The following is a 16,595-nucleotide window of genomic DNA, read 5'->3' on the forward strand; positions in this document are numbered from 1 at the left end:
CAAACCACACCATTCAGAATACGAACCGGCCCGAAACATCACCCATGAGAGTCTGAACCATCCTACCACAACCAAAGAGCAGTGCTGAACTACTATCTACCTCATTGGTGACACTCAGACTATCCAAGGTTGTACCTTGCACTAAACGTTATTCCCTTATCATGTATCTGTGCACTGCATGTGGCTCGTTTGTAATCATGTATTGTCTTTCCGCTGACTGGATAGCGCGCAACAAAACTTTTCACTGTACCTCGGTACACGTGACAGTAAACTAAACTGTAAACTCAAGGCAAGACAGAGTGCTGGAGTAAATCAGCAGGTCAGGCAGCATCTTTGGAGAACATGTATAGGTGACGTTTCGTGTCAGGACCCTTCAACAGACCAATTGCAGGGATGGGGTGGAAAGGGGTTCAGTCTGAAGAAGGGTCCTGACCCGAAACCTCCATGCGTCTATTTAAATGCCTCTTTAACCCCACTGTTGTATTTTCCTTCACCACCATCCCTGACTGCGCGTACAAGGGACCCATCACTCTCTGTCCAATAAACTTTCCTTTGTACATCTTCTTAAACTTTGTTCCTCTCACCTTTATGCCGTGCTTTCTGTCCTTTGACATTTTCTCCCGAGGGAAAAGTTTCTGCCTCTCCACCCTATCAATGCCGCTGGTAATCGATCGGGTCTCTCCTCAACCAGTGACGCTCAGTATTACAGCTGAGCAAAGGGGATTACAGAGGCGTAAGGGAGGAGCTGGCCAAAGTTGAGTGGAAAGGGACCCAAGCAGGGGTGACAGTGGAATAGCAATGGCAGAAATCTCTGGGAATAATCCGGAAGATGCAGGATCATCTCCAGAACCTGGGGCTATAGTTTAAGAATAAGGGGTGAGCCATTTAGAACGGAGACGAGGAAACATTTTTCTCACAGAGAGTGGTGAGTCTGTGAAATTCTCTGCCTCAGAGGGCAGATGAGGCCGGTTCTCTGGATGCTTTCAAAAGAGAGCTAGATAGGGCTCTTAAAAATAGCAGAGTCGGGGGATAAGGCAGGAACGGGGTACTGATTGGGGATGATCAGCCATGATCGCATTGAATGGCGGTGCTGGCTCGAAGGGCCGAATGGCCTACTCCTGCACCTATTGTCTATTGTCTAATGTAAAAGAGGATAGCAAGAGTTTCTTCAGTTTTACAAAGTCAGAAAGAGGCAAGAGTGGACGTGGGGCCACTGGAGAATGATGGAGGAGAATTGATAATGGGGAATAAAGAAATGGCAGAGGAGTTAACTATCTTTTTTGCATCAGTCTACACAGTGGACGACACCAGAAAGTGCCTGAATACAGTTCACCAGAGAACTGCGCTGCTGAGTAATGGGCCTGTCCCACTTAGGCGATTCTTTAGGCAACTACAGGTGATTAGTTTGTCGCCGCATGTTCGCCAGTGGTCACCGGGAGTCGTCTCCTCAGTCGCACAAAAAGTCGTAGCGTCTTTCTGGTCGCCGCTAAAATTTCAACATGTTGAGAACTTTTCTGCGACAGTGGGCTTGACGCCAATGAGCGTAGCTTGACTTCTCCTGACGTAGGCGCTGTCGTAGGTTGTCGCCAGATTGACGTAGGTTGCCGCCGGTTTTTTGGAGACCTGCTACGACTAATACAGTCGCCGGCAGTTGCCTAAAAAATCGCCAAGTGGGACAGGCCCATTACTCCAGTACATTGTGTCTTCTTCTGGGATAACATAGAACCTGTGTGAATGGGTAATCGCAGTTGGGCCGAAGGGCCTGTTTCCACGCTGTATCTCTAAATTAAACTAAACTAAATGAGTGGCACGGTGGTGCAGCGGTAGTGTTGCTGCCTTACAATGCCAGAGACCCGGGTTCGATCCTGACTACAGGTGCCGTTTGTACAGAGTTCGTACGTTCTCCCTGTGGGTTTTCTCTCACAGTCCAAAGACATACAAGATTGTAGCTTGTGCAATTTGGTAAAATTGTAAATTGTCCCTGGTGTGTGTAGGAGAGCGCGAGTGTACGGGGATCGCTGGTCGGCGCGGACTCAGTATGCCGAAGGGCCTAATTCTGTGCAGAATCTCAAAATTAAATAAGTAAACTAAATTCTTCTTATAGCTAATAATCTAGAATCTGTTTCAAAAAAGCACAATAAAGAAATAACGGCCACAAATACTGCTCTAATTTAATTTTAAGGTCTCTTACTTCAATCCAATCTGGATTTGAACTGCTTCCAATGGAGAAGTCTCATCATCATCATAAATAGCATCTTCCGTTTCACTTGGCCTATCGGTAGAATAGTCACAGTTAAGTGAATGAAGTGAACAAGACAACCGAGAGACTTGGTAACGGTAAAATCGGCGGTCACTGGAAACGAGTATGACTGTCTTCTCATGGAGGACGCCTGTGCGTGACTTTGTTTAACGTGGGGAGACTGGTGCACAGACAGCCACCCCACGGTCCTTGACAGATCTGGGTCAGGATCCAGTGGCATGGAGTCCAAGACGACCGGAGACCCTTTTCTGCCGCAGCCTTCATCCGCCTTCCCAGCCGTTGTGACGCTCCACTAAGGTCAGCCGTCGTCCTCCGCCTGTTCCACCGTTGAGGTCTTGGTTGGATTGGCTCTTTGTCAGAGACCTCCCCCTCGACCTTACCGCCATGGGTGACCCTACCAGGAGCATAGCTCCAGACGGCATCGCTCTCAGGATCTCTGGTCCACACAAGCTTCTCCACCACGACAAGGTGACAATCCACGGAGAAAATGACCATAAATGACATGATACATTTACCCAGAGAGTGTATATTGCGTGGGATAGAACTAGTCGTGTGTGGCTGATTGCTGGTTGGCGCTGACTTGGTGGGCCAAAGGGTCTGATTCCACATTATATCGCTAAAGACCACAGCAAACATTTATAGATTCTTGATTAGTACGGGTGTCAGGGGTTAAGTTGGAGATCGGGGTTAGGAGGGAGAGATAGATCAGTCATGATTGAACGGCGGAGTAGACTTGATGGGCCGAATGGCCTAACTGTTCCTATGCCTTGTGAACTTAATACACAAAATACCAGAAATACCCATCACGTCCGTTAGTTCTGATGATAGCCCATGGATAAGATGGACTGAAAGGCCTGTCTCCGGGCTGCCTATCACTATAGAGGTCATTTGGCCCATCGGGTCTTTGCTGTGCAATCCCCGTTAATACTGTCTCCCTACTCGTTCCTTAAAATTCTTCCCCCTCAAGAGTATTCTGCCAATACGGGATTACCAGAGATCCCCTCACGTTACTAACGACTACATCACCCTTAAGTCTCCTATGGCGGTAGTTTTCTAAAGCTGGTAGCAGCCAGGGAACTGATTCTGTGGGCAGAGTTTTCAGGCCTAGGCCCAAGCTGGCCTTCAGGGGAAATCTACTATCCACGCACCTCGGCAGTTCTACCCTCCAAATCAAGGATGGGAATGAGACCTACATCAGGGGCCTTTGGGTTTACCTCAAGACCACCGGTATCTACGCAGGTACGTGAGTCTGGGTTCCGTAACATAGGTTGTGTGGTCTAGTTATAGTGTATTCTTCTTAAGTATGGCTATCAGGGTGGGCATTTATTTAGTTGCCACTAGGTCACGTCGTCACTATTATACCAAGAGAGGATTATTATCACTTACACCAACAAATTGTGTAGTAGAATTGGACCTGCCATGGCGGTCTTAATCACTGGTTGGAAAGCCTTGTTGAGCTTTAATTATCAGTCACCTGTGCGAGCTATACATGGTGGCGTTATGGTAATTCTGCTCATTAAGGGACTGTGGAAGGTTCTTCCCCAAATTGCCGATATCAATTAAGTAATCAAATCTCTCGCTAACTGGGATGGGCGGCTTCATTCAGGTAAACGTCTTCGCCCATGACAAATAACTGGCAGGTTTGTGTCCAGCATTTCTCCCACTATGTCTGACATACGGGGGCCAGAGGCGCTCCAGTCCTTCTCTGTAGAATGCATCAGCATCGGAAAGGAGCAGGATTCGGAGTCACTAGCACGTGCAGCCTGTTTGGGGAATGAGGATACCAACAGCGCATCGATTTGCACAGCTAGTCCTGGCGGCTGCTGAAGGAAGTAACCAGACAAACCCAACTCAGAGTGAGTGCCAAGGCTTGGGCATCTATGTCAGGCGAGATTGGGATTCGTCGCAGTCAAAGAACACTCCATCTAAAGGCATGTCAGGCAGCAGCTACTGGTTCAGGGTTGGAAGTTCCTCCCACTCGAAGGACGGAGTGGTAGAGAGCGTGCTACAGGAGTATGCACATGTGCCTGAAGCAACGCCTGGTTCAGGGTTGCCATTCCTCCCACTGGGTTGAGCGCAGTGATGGAGATGGTGCAAAAATACATGCACACATGCCTGAGGCACACCTGGTTCACCGCATAAGTCCTCCTAATCGGATGTATAAAGGATGAAGATGGAGCCATATATATTATAAGACCATTGGAGATGGAGTTGCAAAACATAGTGCATACAGAGGCATGCACAGCCAAGTTGAGGAGGTGGATGGTGACAACGGATTCAGGTAAATTACTTCCACTCTAAAAGAGTGCCTATGGTTAGTATGGATTGATTCCAAACAGGAACGGAATATGACTGCCGGGGTCCCATGCTTAATGCATAATGCACGATGGTAGCATGAGAGAAAATGGTGCTTTGCCTCTACAATTGCTGCTCCGTTGGTGACGGACTAGCCACTAGAAGAGAAGTTGGCCAGCAGCATCAGCGACCTTATGGGAATGACAACATGGACAGACATTGGTAAGTAGGTCTCGTTATTTACCTCCATGAAAGTCACTATGGTGGACGAACATTATTCAGCATTGCTCCACATAATTTCGTCAGCTAATCTTCAGTTATATTACAAACAGATGCGAGGGCTTAAGATGAGAAATTACTAATACCATCTCCACTCACGGAGGTGATGGGATTTGCATGAATTACCTGTTCTTCAGTTCTATGGTATCAGCTACCTTTAAACACTAGGTGCATGCTATGGGTTAAGGGTTGTGCGAATATGCATAATCAGCATGTTCTAGTCCAAGTTCGTACGCTTTGGTGGTGTCATAGGTTAATCACTAGGGTGCAATCAAGTAGCCAGGGATGGTTTACCTAACCTCTTTTGGCACGAGAGTAGCATCATGTTAAATCTATGTCAAAACAGAATGGATGATGGATCACTGGTATTTTAATGACTTGATGACTTATGGAACACTAAGATCGAGATGTTCCATCCAGGTTCAATCACCAGTAGAAATATATTTTATATATATAGGTGGCATGGCAATGGCGATAGATGCACTCTCGCTACTCTGGGGAGGTTTGTCTTCCTCCATTTTGCCTTGTTGGTCGGGTCTTGCAAATATTCAGTGAATCCGCTTCAGGCATTTTGTAGTGACGGTTCCCGCTGATGTTGGGAATCATATAAGAACCTAATATGATTTATTCTAACATAGTATTGCTGGTTCAGCCCGTGACTTGGGAAACCATCCTATACATGATAATCAATTCGTTGACATATATACGGCATGGATAACTAACGACTGGGAGTTCATTTTCGAATGGGTCTGACATAATTAGTTATAGTACTATTTTCTGTGCCAAATGTGCCTTCTCATCATATTTCTGCTAGAAGCGGGACCCACTCTGTTGGGTCTCACCCTCTGATATCCAGTTTCATGAAGGGTATCTTCAACTCTAACCTCACAGGCTCAGACATGTAGAGATATGGGATGTTAACATTGTGCTGACGCCGCTTCGCCGGTGGGCTCCGGCTACATCCCTGTCCTTGGTCAAACTCACTTAAAAGTGGTTATGCTCATGGCATTGGTTCACGCAATGGGTCCAGTCATTGCATAGCGTGCCTGGTCAGCATGGTTACAGCTGCAGGCAAATAACTATTTATGTTCATGGCTTAGTCAAGCAGAGTAGACCAGGGACATCAGGTCTAATTACAGTTTGGGCATACCCTATGGACCTTCGGTTATGTGTGGTCATCTACTACTATACGTTAGGTCACTTAGAGCCTTAGGGGCACGGATCTAGCAATGTTTGTCAGTTACATAAACCTCATAGAAGGTATCAGTATAGACCATCTCCAGGTTAAACGGGTTCTGGCTTATGCAGGAGTGACTGACTTTAGAATCTCACTCCACCACGGCTGTAACAGTTCACCGGTAGGGGTATGGACGTTCTACGGTACCACATCCTAGTGTCTCCAGGGTGGCCAAACGAACGATCTTTCAATACATTGTACTAACCCATTGCCAGACCGGGGGTATTTGCCAACTTATTTAGTTCTGTCTATAGTTCCTCCTGGATGACAGGGGTTACTATTGTGATTATTGGTTCATAGAAGAGCATCAGCATGTCTACATCTATGACATGTCTGAATGCATGATTATGTTTACTCATCCTTGGTCAATTGATGTAGTGTGTGACGCATGTACTCGTTCCACGGCATGAAGTCACAGAGCTTTAAAATCTTCACGTAGTCACTCACGTGACTCCGAAGTAAAATAGTAAGATTAAACGAGAACTTACCAGTTTGAAGTTTGATCTTATTTTATGAGGAGTTACGATGAGGGATTACGTGCCCTCCGCTCCCAACCCTTCCTCATAAAACTCAGCTGGTAGTTCTAGTTTCTCGAATCTCACTATTCTCAGGTCAATGTTTCCTGTCTGTGACTTCACACCGCTGCTTTGAAGATTGACGTGCATGCGTGCTGGACAGGCCTTCTTCACGTAATCCCTCATCGTGTGACTGCGTGGGTTTTCTCCAGGTGCTCCTGTTTCCTCCCACACTTCAAAGACGTGCAGGTTTGTAGGTTAATTGGTAAAAATTAGTTAATCAGTAAAAATTGTAAGTTGCCCCTAGTGTGTGCAGGGTAGAACTAGATTGCTGGTGGGCATGGACTCGATGGGCTGAAGAGCCTGTCCCCGCAATGTATCTCTAATATCTAAAGAAAAAAATCACGTGTGGTTAAAGTGCACATTGTCAGATTTTAATGAAGGCCATTTTTATCCATTTTGGTTTCACCATGTAGAAATTACAGCAGTGTTTATACATAGTCCCCCCATTTGTCAATGGCTTCTTTGACTTTCATTGGCACAACTTTGGTCCTCATGTTGATAAACAGCAATAAAAGTTTCCAAAGGTGATGGAAAGACTGGAGGAAAGACTAGGTGCTGAGAGCTCTCTTATACCTGCATTAAGGAGGCAATTAAACACACCTGCGCAATTACAAATACCTGTGAAGCCATGTGTCCCAAACATTATGGTGCCCTGAAATGGGGGGACTATGTATAAACACAGCTGTAATATCTACTTGGTGAAACCAAAATGTATAAAAAATGGCCTTTAATAAAATCTGACAATGTGCACTTTAACCACATGTGATTTTTTTCCATTACAAATCTCAAATTGTGGAGTACAGAGGCAAATAAATAAATGATGGGTCTTTGTCCCAAACATTATGGAGCTTTCAAGAGAGAGCTAGATAGGGCTCTTAAAAATAGCGGAGTCAGGGGATATGGGGAGAAGGCAGGAACGGGGTACTGATTGTGGATGATCAGCCATGATCACATTGAATGGCGGTGCTGGCTCGAAGGGCCGAATGGCCTACTCCTGCACCTATTGTCTATTTTCCTTGGTCGGACTTTACTGGCTTTACCTTGCACTAAACGTTATTCCCTTTATCCTGTATCTGTACACTGTGGACGGCTCGATTGTAATCAAGTATTGCCTTTCCACTGACTGGTTAGCACTCAACAAAAGCTTTTCACTGTACCTCGGTACACGTGACAATAAACGAAAACTGAACTGAACTGGGCAAAGTGTACGTACCTTTTGATCGAGGCCTCGTAAACGCCACTGTCTCCAGCAACGGACTCATCAGAGACGGCAGCTGAAACACAGGGCACTTTTTCTTCGAGTAATTCTCCCCCCGCACTCCGCACCAAGTCATTACCTGCACAAAGAGAACACAATTCTCATTTAGTTTTTGTGTAGGAAGTAACTGCAGATGCTGGTTTACACCAAAGATAAGACACAAAATGCTGGAGTAACTCAGCGGGACAGGCAGCATCTGTCCCGCTGAGACAGAAAAGAAAGAGATTAGTTAAAACAAATGTAGGTCCCTTGCAGTCAGAAACAGGGGAGTTGATCATGGGGAACAAGGATATGGCGGACCAATTGAATAACTACTTTGGTTCCGTCTTCATTAAGGAAGACATAAATAATCTGCCGGAAATAGCAGGGGACCGCGGGTCAAAGGAGTTGGAGGAATTGAGTGAAATCCAGGTTAGCCGGGAAGTGGTGTTGGGTAAATTGAATGGATTAAAGGCCGATAAATCCCCAGGGCCAGATAGGCTGCATCCCAGAGTACTTAAGGAAGTAGCTCCAGAAATAGTGGATGCATTAGTAATAATCTTTCAAAACTCTTTAGATTCTGGAGTAGTTCCTGAGGATTGGAGGGTAGCTAACGTAACCCCACTTTTTAAGGAGGGAGGGAGAGAGAAAACGGGGAATTACAGACCAGTTAGTCTAACATCGGTAGTGGGGAAACTGCTAGAGTCAGTTATTAAAGATGGGATAGCAGCACATTTGGAAAGTGGTGAAATCATTGGACAAAGTCAGCATGGATTTACAAAAGGTAAATCATGTCTGACGAATCTTATAGAATTTTTCGAGGATGTAACTAGTAGCGTGGATAGGGGAGAATCAGTGGATGTGGTGTATCTGGACTTCCAGAAGGCTTTCGACAAGGTCCCACATAAGAGATTAGTATACAAACTTAAAGCACACGGCATTGGGGGTTCAGTATTGATGTGGATAGAGAACTGGCTGGCAAACAGGAAGCAAAGAGTAGGAGTAAACGGGTCCTTTTCACAATGGCAGGCAGTGACTAGTGGGGTACCGCAAGGCTCAGTGCTGGGACCCCAGCTATTTACAATATATATTAATGATCTGGATGAGGGAATTGAACGCAATATCTCCAAGTTTGCGGATGACACTAAGCTGGGGGGCAGTGTTAGCTGGATGCTAGGAGACTGCAAGGTGACTTGGATAGGCTGGGTGAGTGAGCAAATGTTTGGCAGATGCAGTATAATGTGGATAAATGTGAGGTTATCCATTTTGGTGGCAAAAACAGGAAAGCAGACTATTATCTAAATGGTGGCCGACTAGGAAAAGGGGAGATGCAGCAAGACCTGGGTGTCATGGTACACCAGTCATTGAAAGTAGGCATGCAGGTGCAGCAGGCAGTGAAGAAAGCGAATGGTATGTTAGCTTTCATAGCAAAAGGATTTGAGTATAGGAGCAGGGAGGTTCTACTGCAGTTGTACAGGGTCTTGGTGAGACCACACCTGGAGTATTGCGTACAGTTTTGGTCTCCAAATCTGAGGAAGGACATTATTGCCATAGAGGGAGTGCAGAGAAGGTTCACCAGACTGATTCCTGGGATGTCAGGACTGTCTTATGAAGAAAGACTGGATAGACTTGGTTTATACTCTCTAGAATTTAGGAGATTGAGAGGGGATCTTATAGAAACTTACAAAATTCTTAAGGGGTTGGACAGGCTAGATGCAGGAAGATTGCTCCCGATGTTGGGGAAGTCCAGGACAAGGGGTCACAGCTTAAGGATAAGGGGGAAATCCTTTAAAACCGAGATGAGAAGAACATTTTCACACAGAGAGTGGTGAATCTCTGGAACTCTCTGCCACAGAGGGTAGTCGAGGCCAGTTCATTGGCTATATTTAAGAGGGAGTTAGATGTGGCCCTTGTGGCTAAGGGGATCAGGGGGTATGGAGAGAAGGCAGGTACGGGATACTGAGGGATGATCAGCCATGATCATATTGAATGGCGGTGCAGGCTCGAAGGGCCGAATGGCCTACTCCTGCACCTAATTTCTATGTTTCTATGTTTCTATCTCTGGAGAGAAGGAATGGGTGACGTTTCGGGTCGAGACCCTTCTTCAGACTGAGAGTCAGGGGAGCGGGAGACTCAGACTGGAGAAGGGCCTCGACCCCATAACGTCACCCATTCCTTCTCTCCAGAGATGCTGCCTGTCCCGCTGAGTTACTCCAGCCTTTTTGTGTCTATCCCGTTTAGTTTCAGTTTAGTTTGGAGATACAGCACAGAAACAGGCCCTTCGGCCCACCGAGTCCGCACCGACCAGCAATCCCCACATACATGCACGATCCTACACACACTAGGGACATAGACAATAGTAGCAGGAGTAGGCCATTCGGCCCTTCGAGCCAGCACCGCCATTCAATGTGATCATGGCTGATCATCCCCAATCAGTATAATTTAAAATTATACCAAACCGATTAGCCGACAAACCTGCACATCTTTGGAGTGTGGGAGAAAACCCAGGCAGGTCACGGGGAGAACGTGCAAACTCCGTACAGACAGCACCCGTAGTGAGGATGGAACCCGGGTCTCTGGCGCCGTGAGGAAGCGACTCTACCGCTGCACCACCGTGCCACCCTTATCCAAATGGTTCCGCTCACTAAACAATCCCACACGTTTTTTCCCAGTCAACCCCCTCCCATCAGGTTCTCCAAGATGGATTTAGGTTTCGTTATTGTCATGTGTACAGAGGTACAGCGAAAAGCTTTGTTCAGCATGATATCCAGTCACTTCAAGTTACACTATACATACATGCAATCAAGCCAAACTGCAGTACAAACTGCAGAACCAGGTTCAGGAATAGCTATTTACCCTCAGCCATCAGGCTATTAAACCTGGCTCGGACAAAACTCTGATTATTAACAACCACTTTCTGTTATTTGCACTTTATTTGCAGTTTATTTATTCATGTGTGTATATATTTATATCATGGTATATGGACACATTTATCTGTACTGAAGTAAATGCCTTACTATTTTTCTGTGTGCTTAAGCAAAGCAAGAATTTCATTGTCCTATACAGGGACACATGACAATAAACTCACTTGAACTTGAACTTGAATAGGCAGAGCAAAGAGAAAGAGATCAGACCACAGAACATTGTGTTACGACATTGTCGTGTTACAGGGAGGTGGGAGTTTGCAACCTTCACGTGGTCCGCCCTGTTTCGACGAATGCAATCAACCCGACGTGCACATACTAATAGATCAAATAGAACAAGTTGACCCACAACTTTAAGGGCCTGTCCCACTGTACGAGGTAATTCAAGAGTTCTCCCGAGTTTTCCCCTGATTCGCACTCGGAGAATGTCCGTAGCGGGTGCGTAGGAGTTCGTAGATGTCTCGTACGAGTAACAAGTAACAATTTCTTTCATCACGAGTATTTTTTTACTCGTGGACATTTTTCACAGAGTTGAAAAAACGTCACGAGTTTACCGGATTTCCCGAGTACCTACCGTTACTCGTACGAGCCGCTACGAGACATCCACAAGCTACGGTCATTCTCTGAGTTCGAATCAGAGGAAAACTCGGGAGAACCCTTGAATTACCTCGTTAAGTGGGACAGGCCCTTAAAGTTGCTGGTCAACTTGTTCTATTTGCTGTGCACGCCCTACGCAAGAAGAAGAAGATGAGGAAAAAGTGCGATACTCATAATGAGGTTGGTTGGAAGATGAGAGCTTATGGCCGTTCAGAAGCCTAATAACAGAGGGGTAAGAAGCTGTTCCTGAGTCTGGTGGTGCGCGCTTTCAAGCTTCTGTACCTTCTGCCCCGTAGAAGCGGGGAGTCATTCAGAGTGGTCAATTAATCTATTCATCTGCACGTCTTTGACAAATGGGAAGGAAACTTTAAAATCAGTTTTAAAAAATGACTAATTTAACTTGGCATTATGTTCGGAATAGACGATAGACAATAGGTGCAGGAGTAGGCCATTCGGCCCTTCAAGCCAGCACCGCCATTCAATGTGATCATGGTTGACATTGTGGGCAGAAGGGCCTATTCCTGTGCTTTAGACTTCATACTTTAGAGAGATACAGCACAGGAAAAGGCCCACCGAGTCCGCGCCGACCAGCGATCACCGTGTACATCAACACAATCCTACACACACTAGGGACAGTTTACAATTTTACTGAGGCCACCGCAGCACCTCACAGCGCCAGAGACCCGGGTTCGATCCCGACCACGGGTGCTGTCTTTACGGAGTTTGTACGTTCTCCACGTGACCTGCGTGGGAATTTCTCCTTCGGTTTTCTCCCACACTCCAAAGTCGTACAGGTTTGCAGATTAATTGGCTTAGGGTATAAGTGTAAATTTGTCCCTAGTGTGTGTAGGATAGTGTTAATTTGTGGAGATTGCTGGTCAGTGCGGACTCGGTGGGCTGAAGGGCCTGTTTCCGCGTTGTATCTTGGGGGGGGGGGGGGGGGAAGGGTTACGTTCTGAGTATCCAGACCAAACCCGTGACCTGTGACCTGTGAATCCACCATCAGCAGCTTTGGAACTCAGTCAGATATTGAAAGGTATTTGGAATAACCGGCTAATGTCAGACACGATGATGATCGTGAAATCACTGGATTCCTGGAACAAGCCCTGGTTCACCGATTACCAGAGTCATGAGCTAGCAGACAGTCTGAAGAAGGGTCTCGATCCGAAACGTCACCTTTTCCTTCGCTCCATAAATGCTGCTTCACCCACTGAGTTTCTCCAGCATTTTTGTTTACCAGAGCCATGAGAATCATATTATACTGGTCGGCCATCCGAATTTGGAATCTAGCACCTAGGTTAAGGTCATAAGTGCTAGGAGCAGAATTAGGCCATTCGGCCCATCAAGTTTAGTCTGCCATTCAATCATGGCTGATCTATCTCTCTCTCCTAACCCCATTCTCCTGCCTTCACTCCATAACCCTCGACACCCGTGCTAATCCTATCTATCTCTGCCTTAAAAATATCCATAGACTTGGCCTCCACAGCCGTCTCTGGCAATGAATTTGGTTAAGTGAACAAGCGGTGCCTGTTCCAGGCGAGTCCCAGGCTGTTGTGGGCCTCCAGCCATCTTCTTCCTTGGACACCACCTCCCTCTCCTCACCTCTCCACCTTTGCTCCCCAGGGATGACTCCCGCAGCCCACCTCAAGGGCAAATTTTAGAGATTCAGCGCTGAACCAGGCCCTTCGGCTCGGGTTGCCAACTTCTCACTCCCAAATAAGGGACAAAAGGTCAAAATACGGGACAAATTCCCGACGGCAATTCGTTGACCGACTCGGCCGTGGCTGGGTGAATGATGAGTTGGCCCGGGTGCTGGACTGCACACAAAGCCCAGCCGGCGGGCCAGCTGAGGAGCTTTGGCCCGGGCCTGACATCGTCCCGTAATTTAGCCCAATATACAGGATGTCCCGGCTAATGCGGGACAGTTGGCAACCCTGCCTTCAGCTCACCGAGTCCGCACCAACCAGTGATCACCCCTGTACACTAACACTATCCTACGCACACTAGGCCCAATTTATAGAAGACTGTTAACCTACAAACCTGTACCTCTTTGGAATGCGGAAGGAAACCAAAGCACCCGGAGAAAACCCACGCAGGAGAACGTGCAAACTCCGTCCAGACAGCACCCGTAATCAGGATCAAACCTGGGTGTCAGGCGCTGTAAGGTAGAAGAGCCTGTCTCCACGCTGTATGACTTTTTATTTTACGCTGGTTAATTCCCGGGATGGCGGGACTGTCATATGCTGAGAGAATGGAGCAGCCGGGCTTATATACTCTGGAGTTTAGAAGGATGAGAGGATATCTCATTGAAACATATAAGATTGTTAAGGGCTTGGACACACTAGAGGCGGGAAATATGTTCCCGATGTTGGGGGAATCCAGAATCAGGGGCCACAGTTTAAGAATAATGGGTAAGCCATTTAGAACGGAGTTGAGGAAACAGAGAGTGGTGAGTCTGTGGAATTCTCTGCCTCAGACGGCAGTGGAGGTCGGTTCTCTGGATACTTTCAAGAGAGAGCTAGATAGGGCTCTTGAAGATAGTGGAGTCAGGGGATATGGGGAGAAGACAGGAACGGGGTACTGATTGGGGATGATCAGCCATGATCACATTGAATGGCGGTGCTGGCTCGAAGGGCTGAAGGGCCTACTCCTGCACCTATTGTCTGTTGTCTATTGCTGAATGACTTTGAATTTTATATATTGAACTTCTTTTTGTTGTTTACACAGTACCGTGTTTGCAGAGTACCGTGTTAGCATTGTCTGTCGAGCTGCTGCAAGTAAAAATCACATTGTTTTTGTATCTGTTTGACCTGTTTGACAACATAACGCTCTGGACTTGACTCCTGATGCGTTCTCTGCAATGTTGCTCCTGTCTGTTCACAAGTGATTGGACTAGTGCACTTTACAAAGATTCTCAAACACTTCAAATCAACCACGTTGGTAAATCTGTCGTTGGATCATCTAATTATTCTGTGACGGAAATTGAAATTATATAGCAAAAACAATAATCTATAAAATATAAGCCAATAGCTGAAAGACTAATCGTAAAATGAATTGAAAGAATGATAACTATTTGCATTTATATTGCTTTTTCGTAAACTGCGGGCCACTAGGTACTCGAGTGAATATTGCCAGTGCTTTCCAACTACATGAAGATACCTCAGGACGAACATGAGTTCTTTAATGATCACCTGAAGAGGCAGATAGGCATCACAAGAACTACTTCACTGCAGACACAACGACCTTCAGCGACACACAAAGTGAATGAATGAATGAAGAAGTTTGTTGGCCAAGTATGTACAAGTACAAGGGATTTGCCTTGGTGCAGTGAGATGTGAGTTAGCATGCAGCCATACGAATAAAAAGAATACAACACACGATAGAGTTTAACATGAAGATCCCCACACAGCGGAGTCAACGTTCCCCACTGTGAGGGAAGGCAATAAAGTTCAGTCATCTTCCTCTTTGTTCACCCATGGTCGGGGACTTTGTACCATCCGCAGTCACCGCTACGGCAGCCCGATGTACAGGCCCTCTCGCCGGGATGATCGGCGCTCTGGCGTCGGAACGGAAGAACACACTCAGCGAATTGGAGTTTCCGAATCCGCCACTTCTTACCGGAGACCGCGGCTCTCGGAGTCCACAGGCCGAGCTTGACGGAGCTGGGCCCAGCTGGACTGAGCTCCAACACTGGCGGTCCCAGGCAAGGGATCCCTAGCCTCCGCGATGTTAAAGTCGGTGCCGCCCGTGGCTAGAAGCTCCGCAAACCACAGCTCCACGGTGTTAAAGTCAGCAGGCCCAACACTCTGGATCTTCAACACCACTCCGCGATGATAATTCAGCGCTGCGCTCGCCGCTGAAGCGCTGGCCGGTCTTCGGTACGAAAGGCCGCGCTAATCCAGTTGGTAGGCCGCGGTGGGGGGGTTGGGGGGGGGAGGGACGATGAAGATGCGACTCAGAGAAAAGACGCATCTCCGTCCAGGTAAGTGACCGGGAAATGGTTTCCCCCTATTCCCCCCCCCCCCTCACACACCACCCCCCACATAAAAAAGACTAAGAAAAAAAACTACAATATACAATTAAGAATAAAACATAAAACATTAAACATTAATAATAAAACATTACAGCTTAAACATGAGAATGCAATAAAATACCAGAGCAAAGGGAGGCTACAGATTTTTGGCTGTTGAGTAGAGCAACTACTCGTGAATAAAAACTGTTTGTATGTCTGGCTGTGGCAGCTTTGACAGTCCGGAGTCGCCTTCCATAGGGAGGTGATTCAAAGAGTTTGTGGCCAGGGTGAGAGGGGTCAGAGATGATCTTGCCCGCTCGCTTCCTGGCCCTTGCAGTGCACAGTTCATCAATGGAGGGAAGGTTGCAGCCAATAACCTTCTCTGCTGATCGGACGATTCGCTGCAGCCTCCAGGTGTCGTGCTTGGTGGCTGAGCCAAACCAGACCATGATGGAGAAGGTGAGAACAGACTCTACGATGGCCGTGTAGAATTGGACCATCATTGCCTGTGGCAGATTGTGCTTCCTCAGCTGCCGCAGGAAGTACATCCTCTGTTGTGCCTTTTTGACTGTGGAGTCGATGGTAGCCCCCCACTTAAGGTCCTTGGAGATGATGGTTCCAAGGAACTTAAAAGATTCCACAGATGTGACTGTGGTGTTGTTGATGGTGAGTGGGGTGAGGGGAGGGGGAGCTCTCCTAAAGTCTACTATCAATTCCACTGCCTTATGAGCATTGAGCTCCAGGTTGTTGCTACAGCACCAGGACGCCAGCTGTGTCGTATCCTGTCTGTAGGCAGATTCCTCCCCATCCTGGATCAGTCCAATCAGGGTTGTTTCGTCCGCAAACTGGAGAAGCTTGACAGAGGAGTCATTGGTGTAGAGAGAGTAGAGGAGAGGGGAGAGTACACTGCCTTGCAGTGCTCCTATGCTGAGGGTTTGCGGGTCCGAGATGTACTTTCCCAGCCTCACATGCTGCTTTCTGTCTGTCAGGAAGCTGGTGATCCACCGACAGAGGGGTTCAGGCACAGTCAACTCGGAAAGTTTGGAGTGTAGTAGCTCTGGCACAACGGTGTTGAATGCAGAGCTAAAATCAACAAACAGGATCCTCGCATAGGTCCCCTGGCGGTCTAGGTGCTGTAGGATGAAGTGCAGGCCCAGGTTGACTGCGTCATCCACA

At 47.1% G+C, this 16,595-nt stretch overlaps 1 protein-coding gene across 1 annotated transcript in view; it reads right to left on the bottom strand.

Moving 5' to 3' along the window:
* wwc2 (WW and C2 domain containing 2) overlaps positions 1-16,595 on the bottom strand; it is a 116,691-nt gene that overhangs the window by 20,710 nt on the left and 79,386 nt on the right. The window contains exons 12-13 of the mRNA XM_033018850.1: positions 7,863-7,986; positions 2,192-2,272 (exon numbers count right to left, since the gene is read on the bottom strand). Of these exons, the coding sequence (XP_032874741.1) occupies positions 2,192-2,272; positions 7,863-7,986 (205 nt within the window). The remainder of the gene's footprint in view (positions 1-2,191; positions 2,273-7,862; positions 7,987-16,595) is intronic.

The sequence above is a fragment of the Amblyraja radiata genome, chromosome 3 (assembly GCF_010909765.2).
Source record: "Amblyraja radiata isolate CabotCenter1 chromosome 3, sAmbRad1.1.pri, whole genome shotgun sequence".
Lineage (NCBI taxonomy): Eukaryota > Metazoa > Chordata > Chondrichthyes > Rajiformes > Rajidae > Amblyraja > Amblyraja radiata.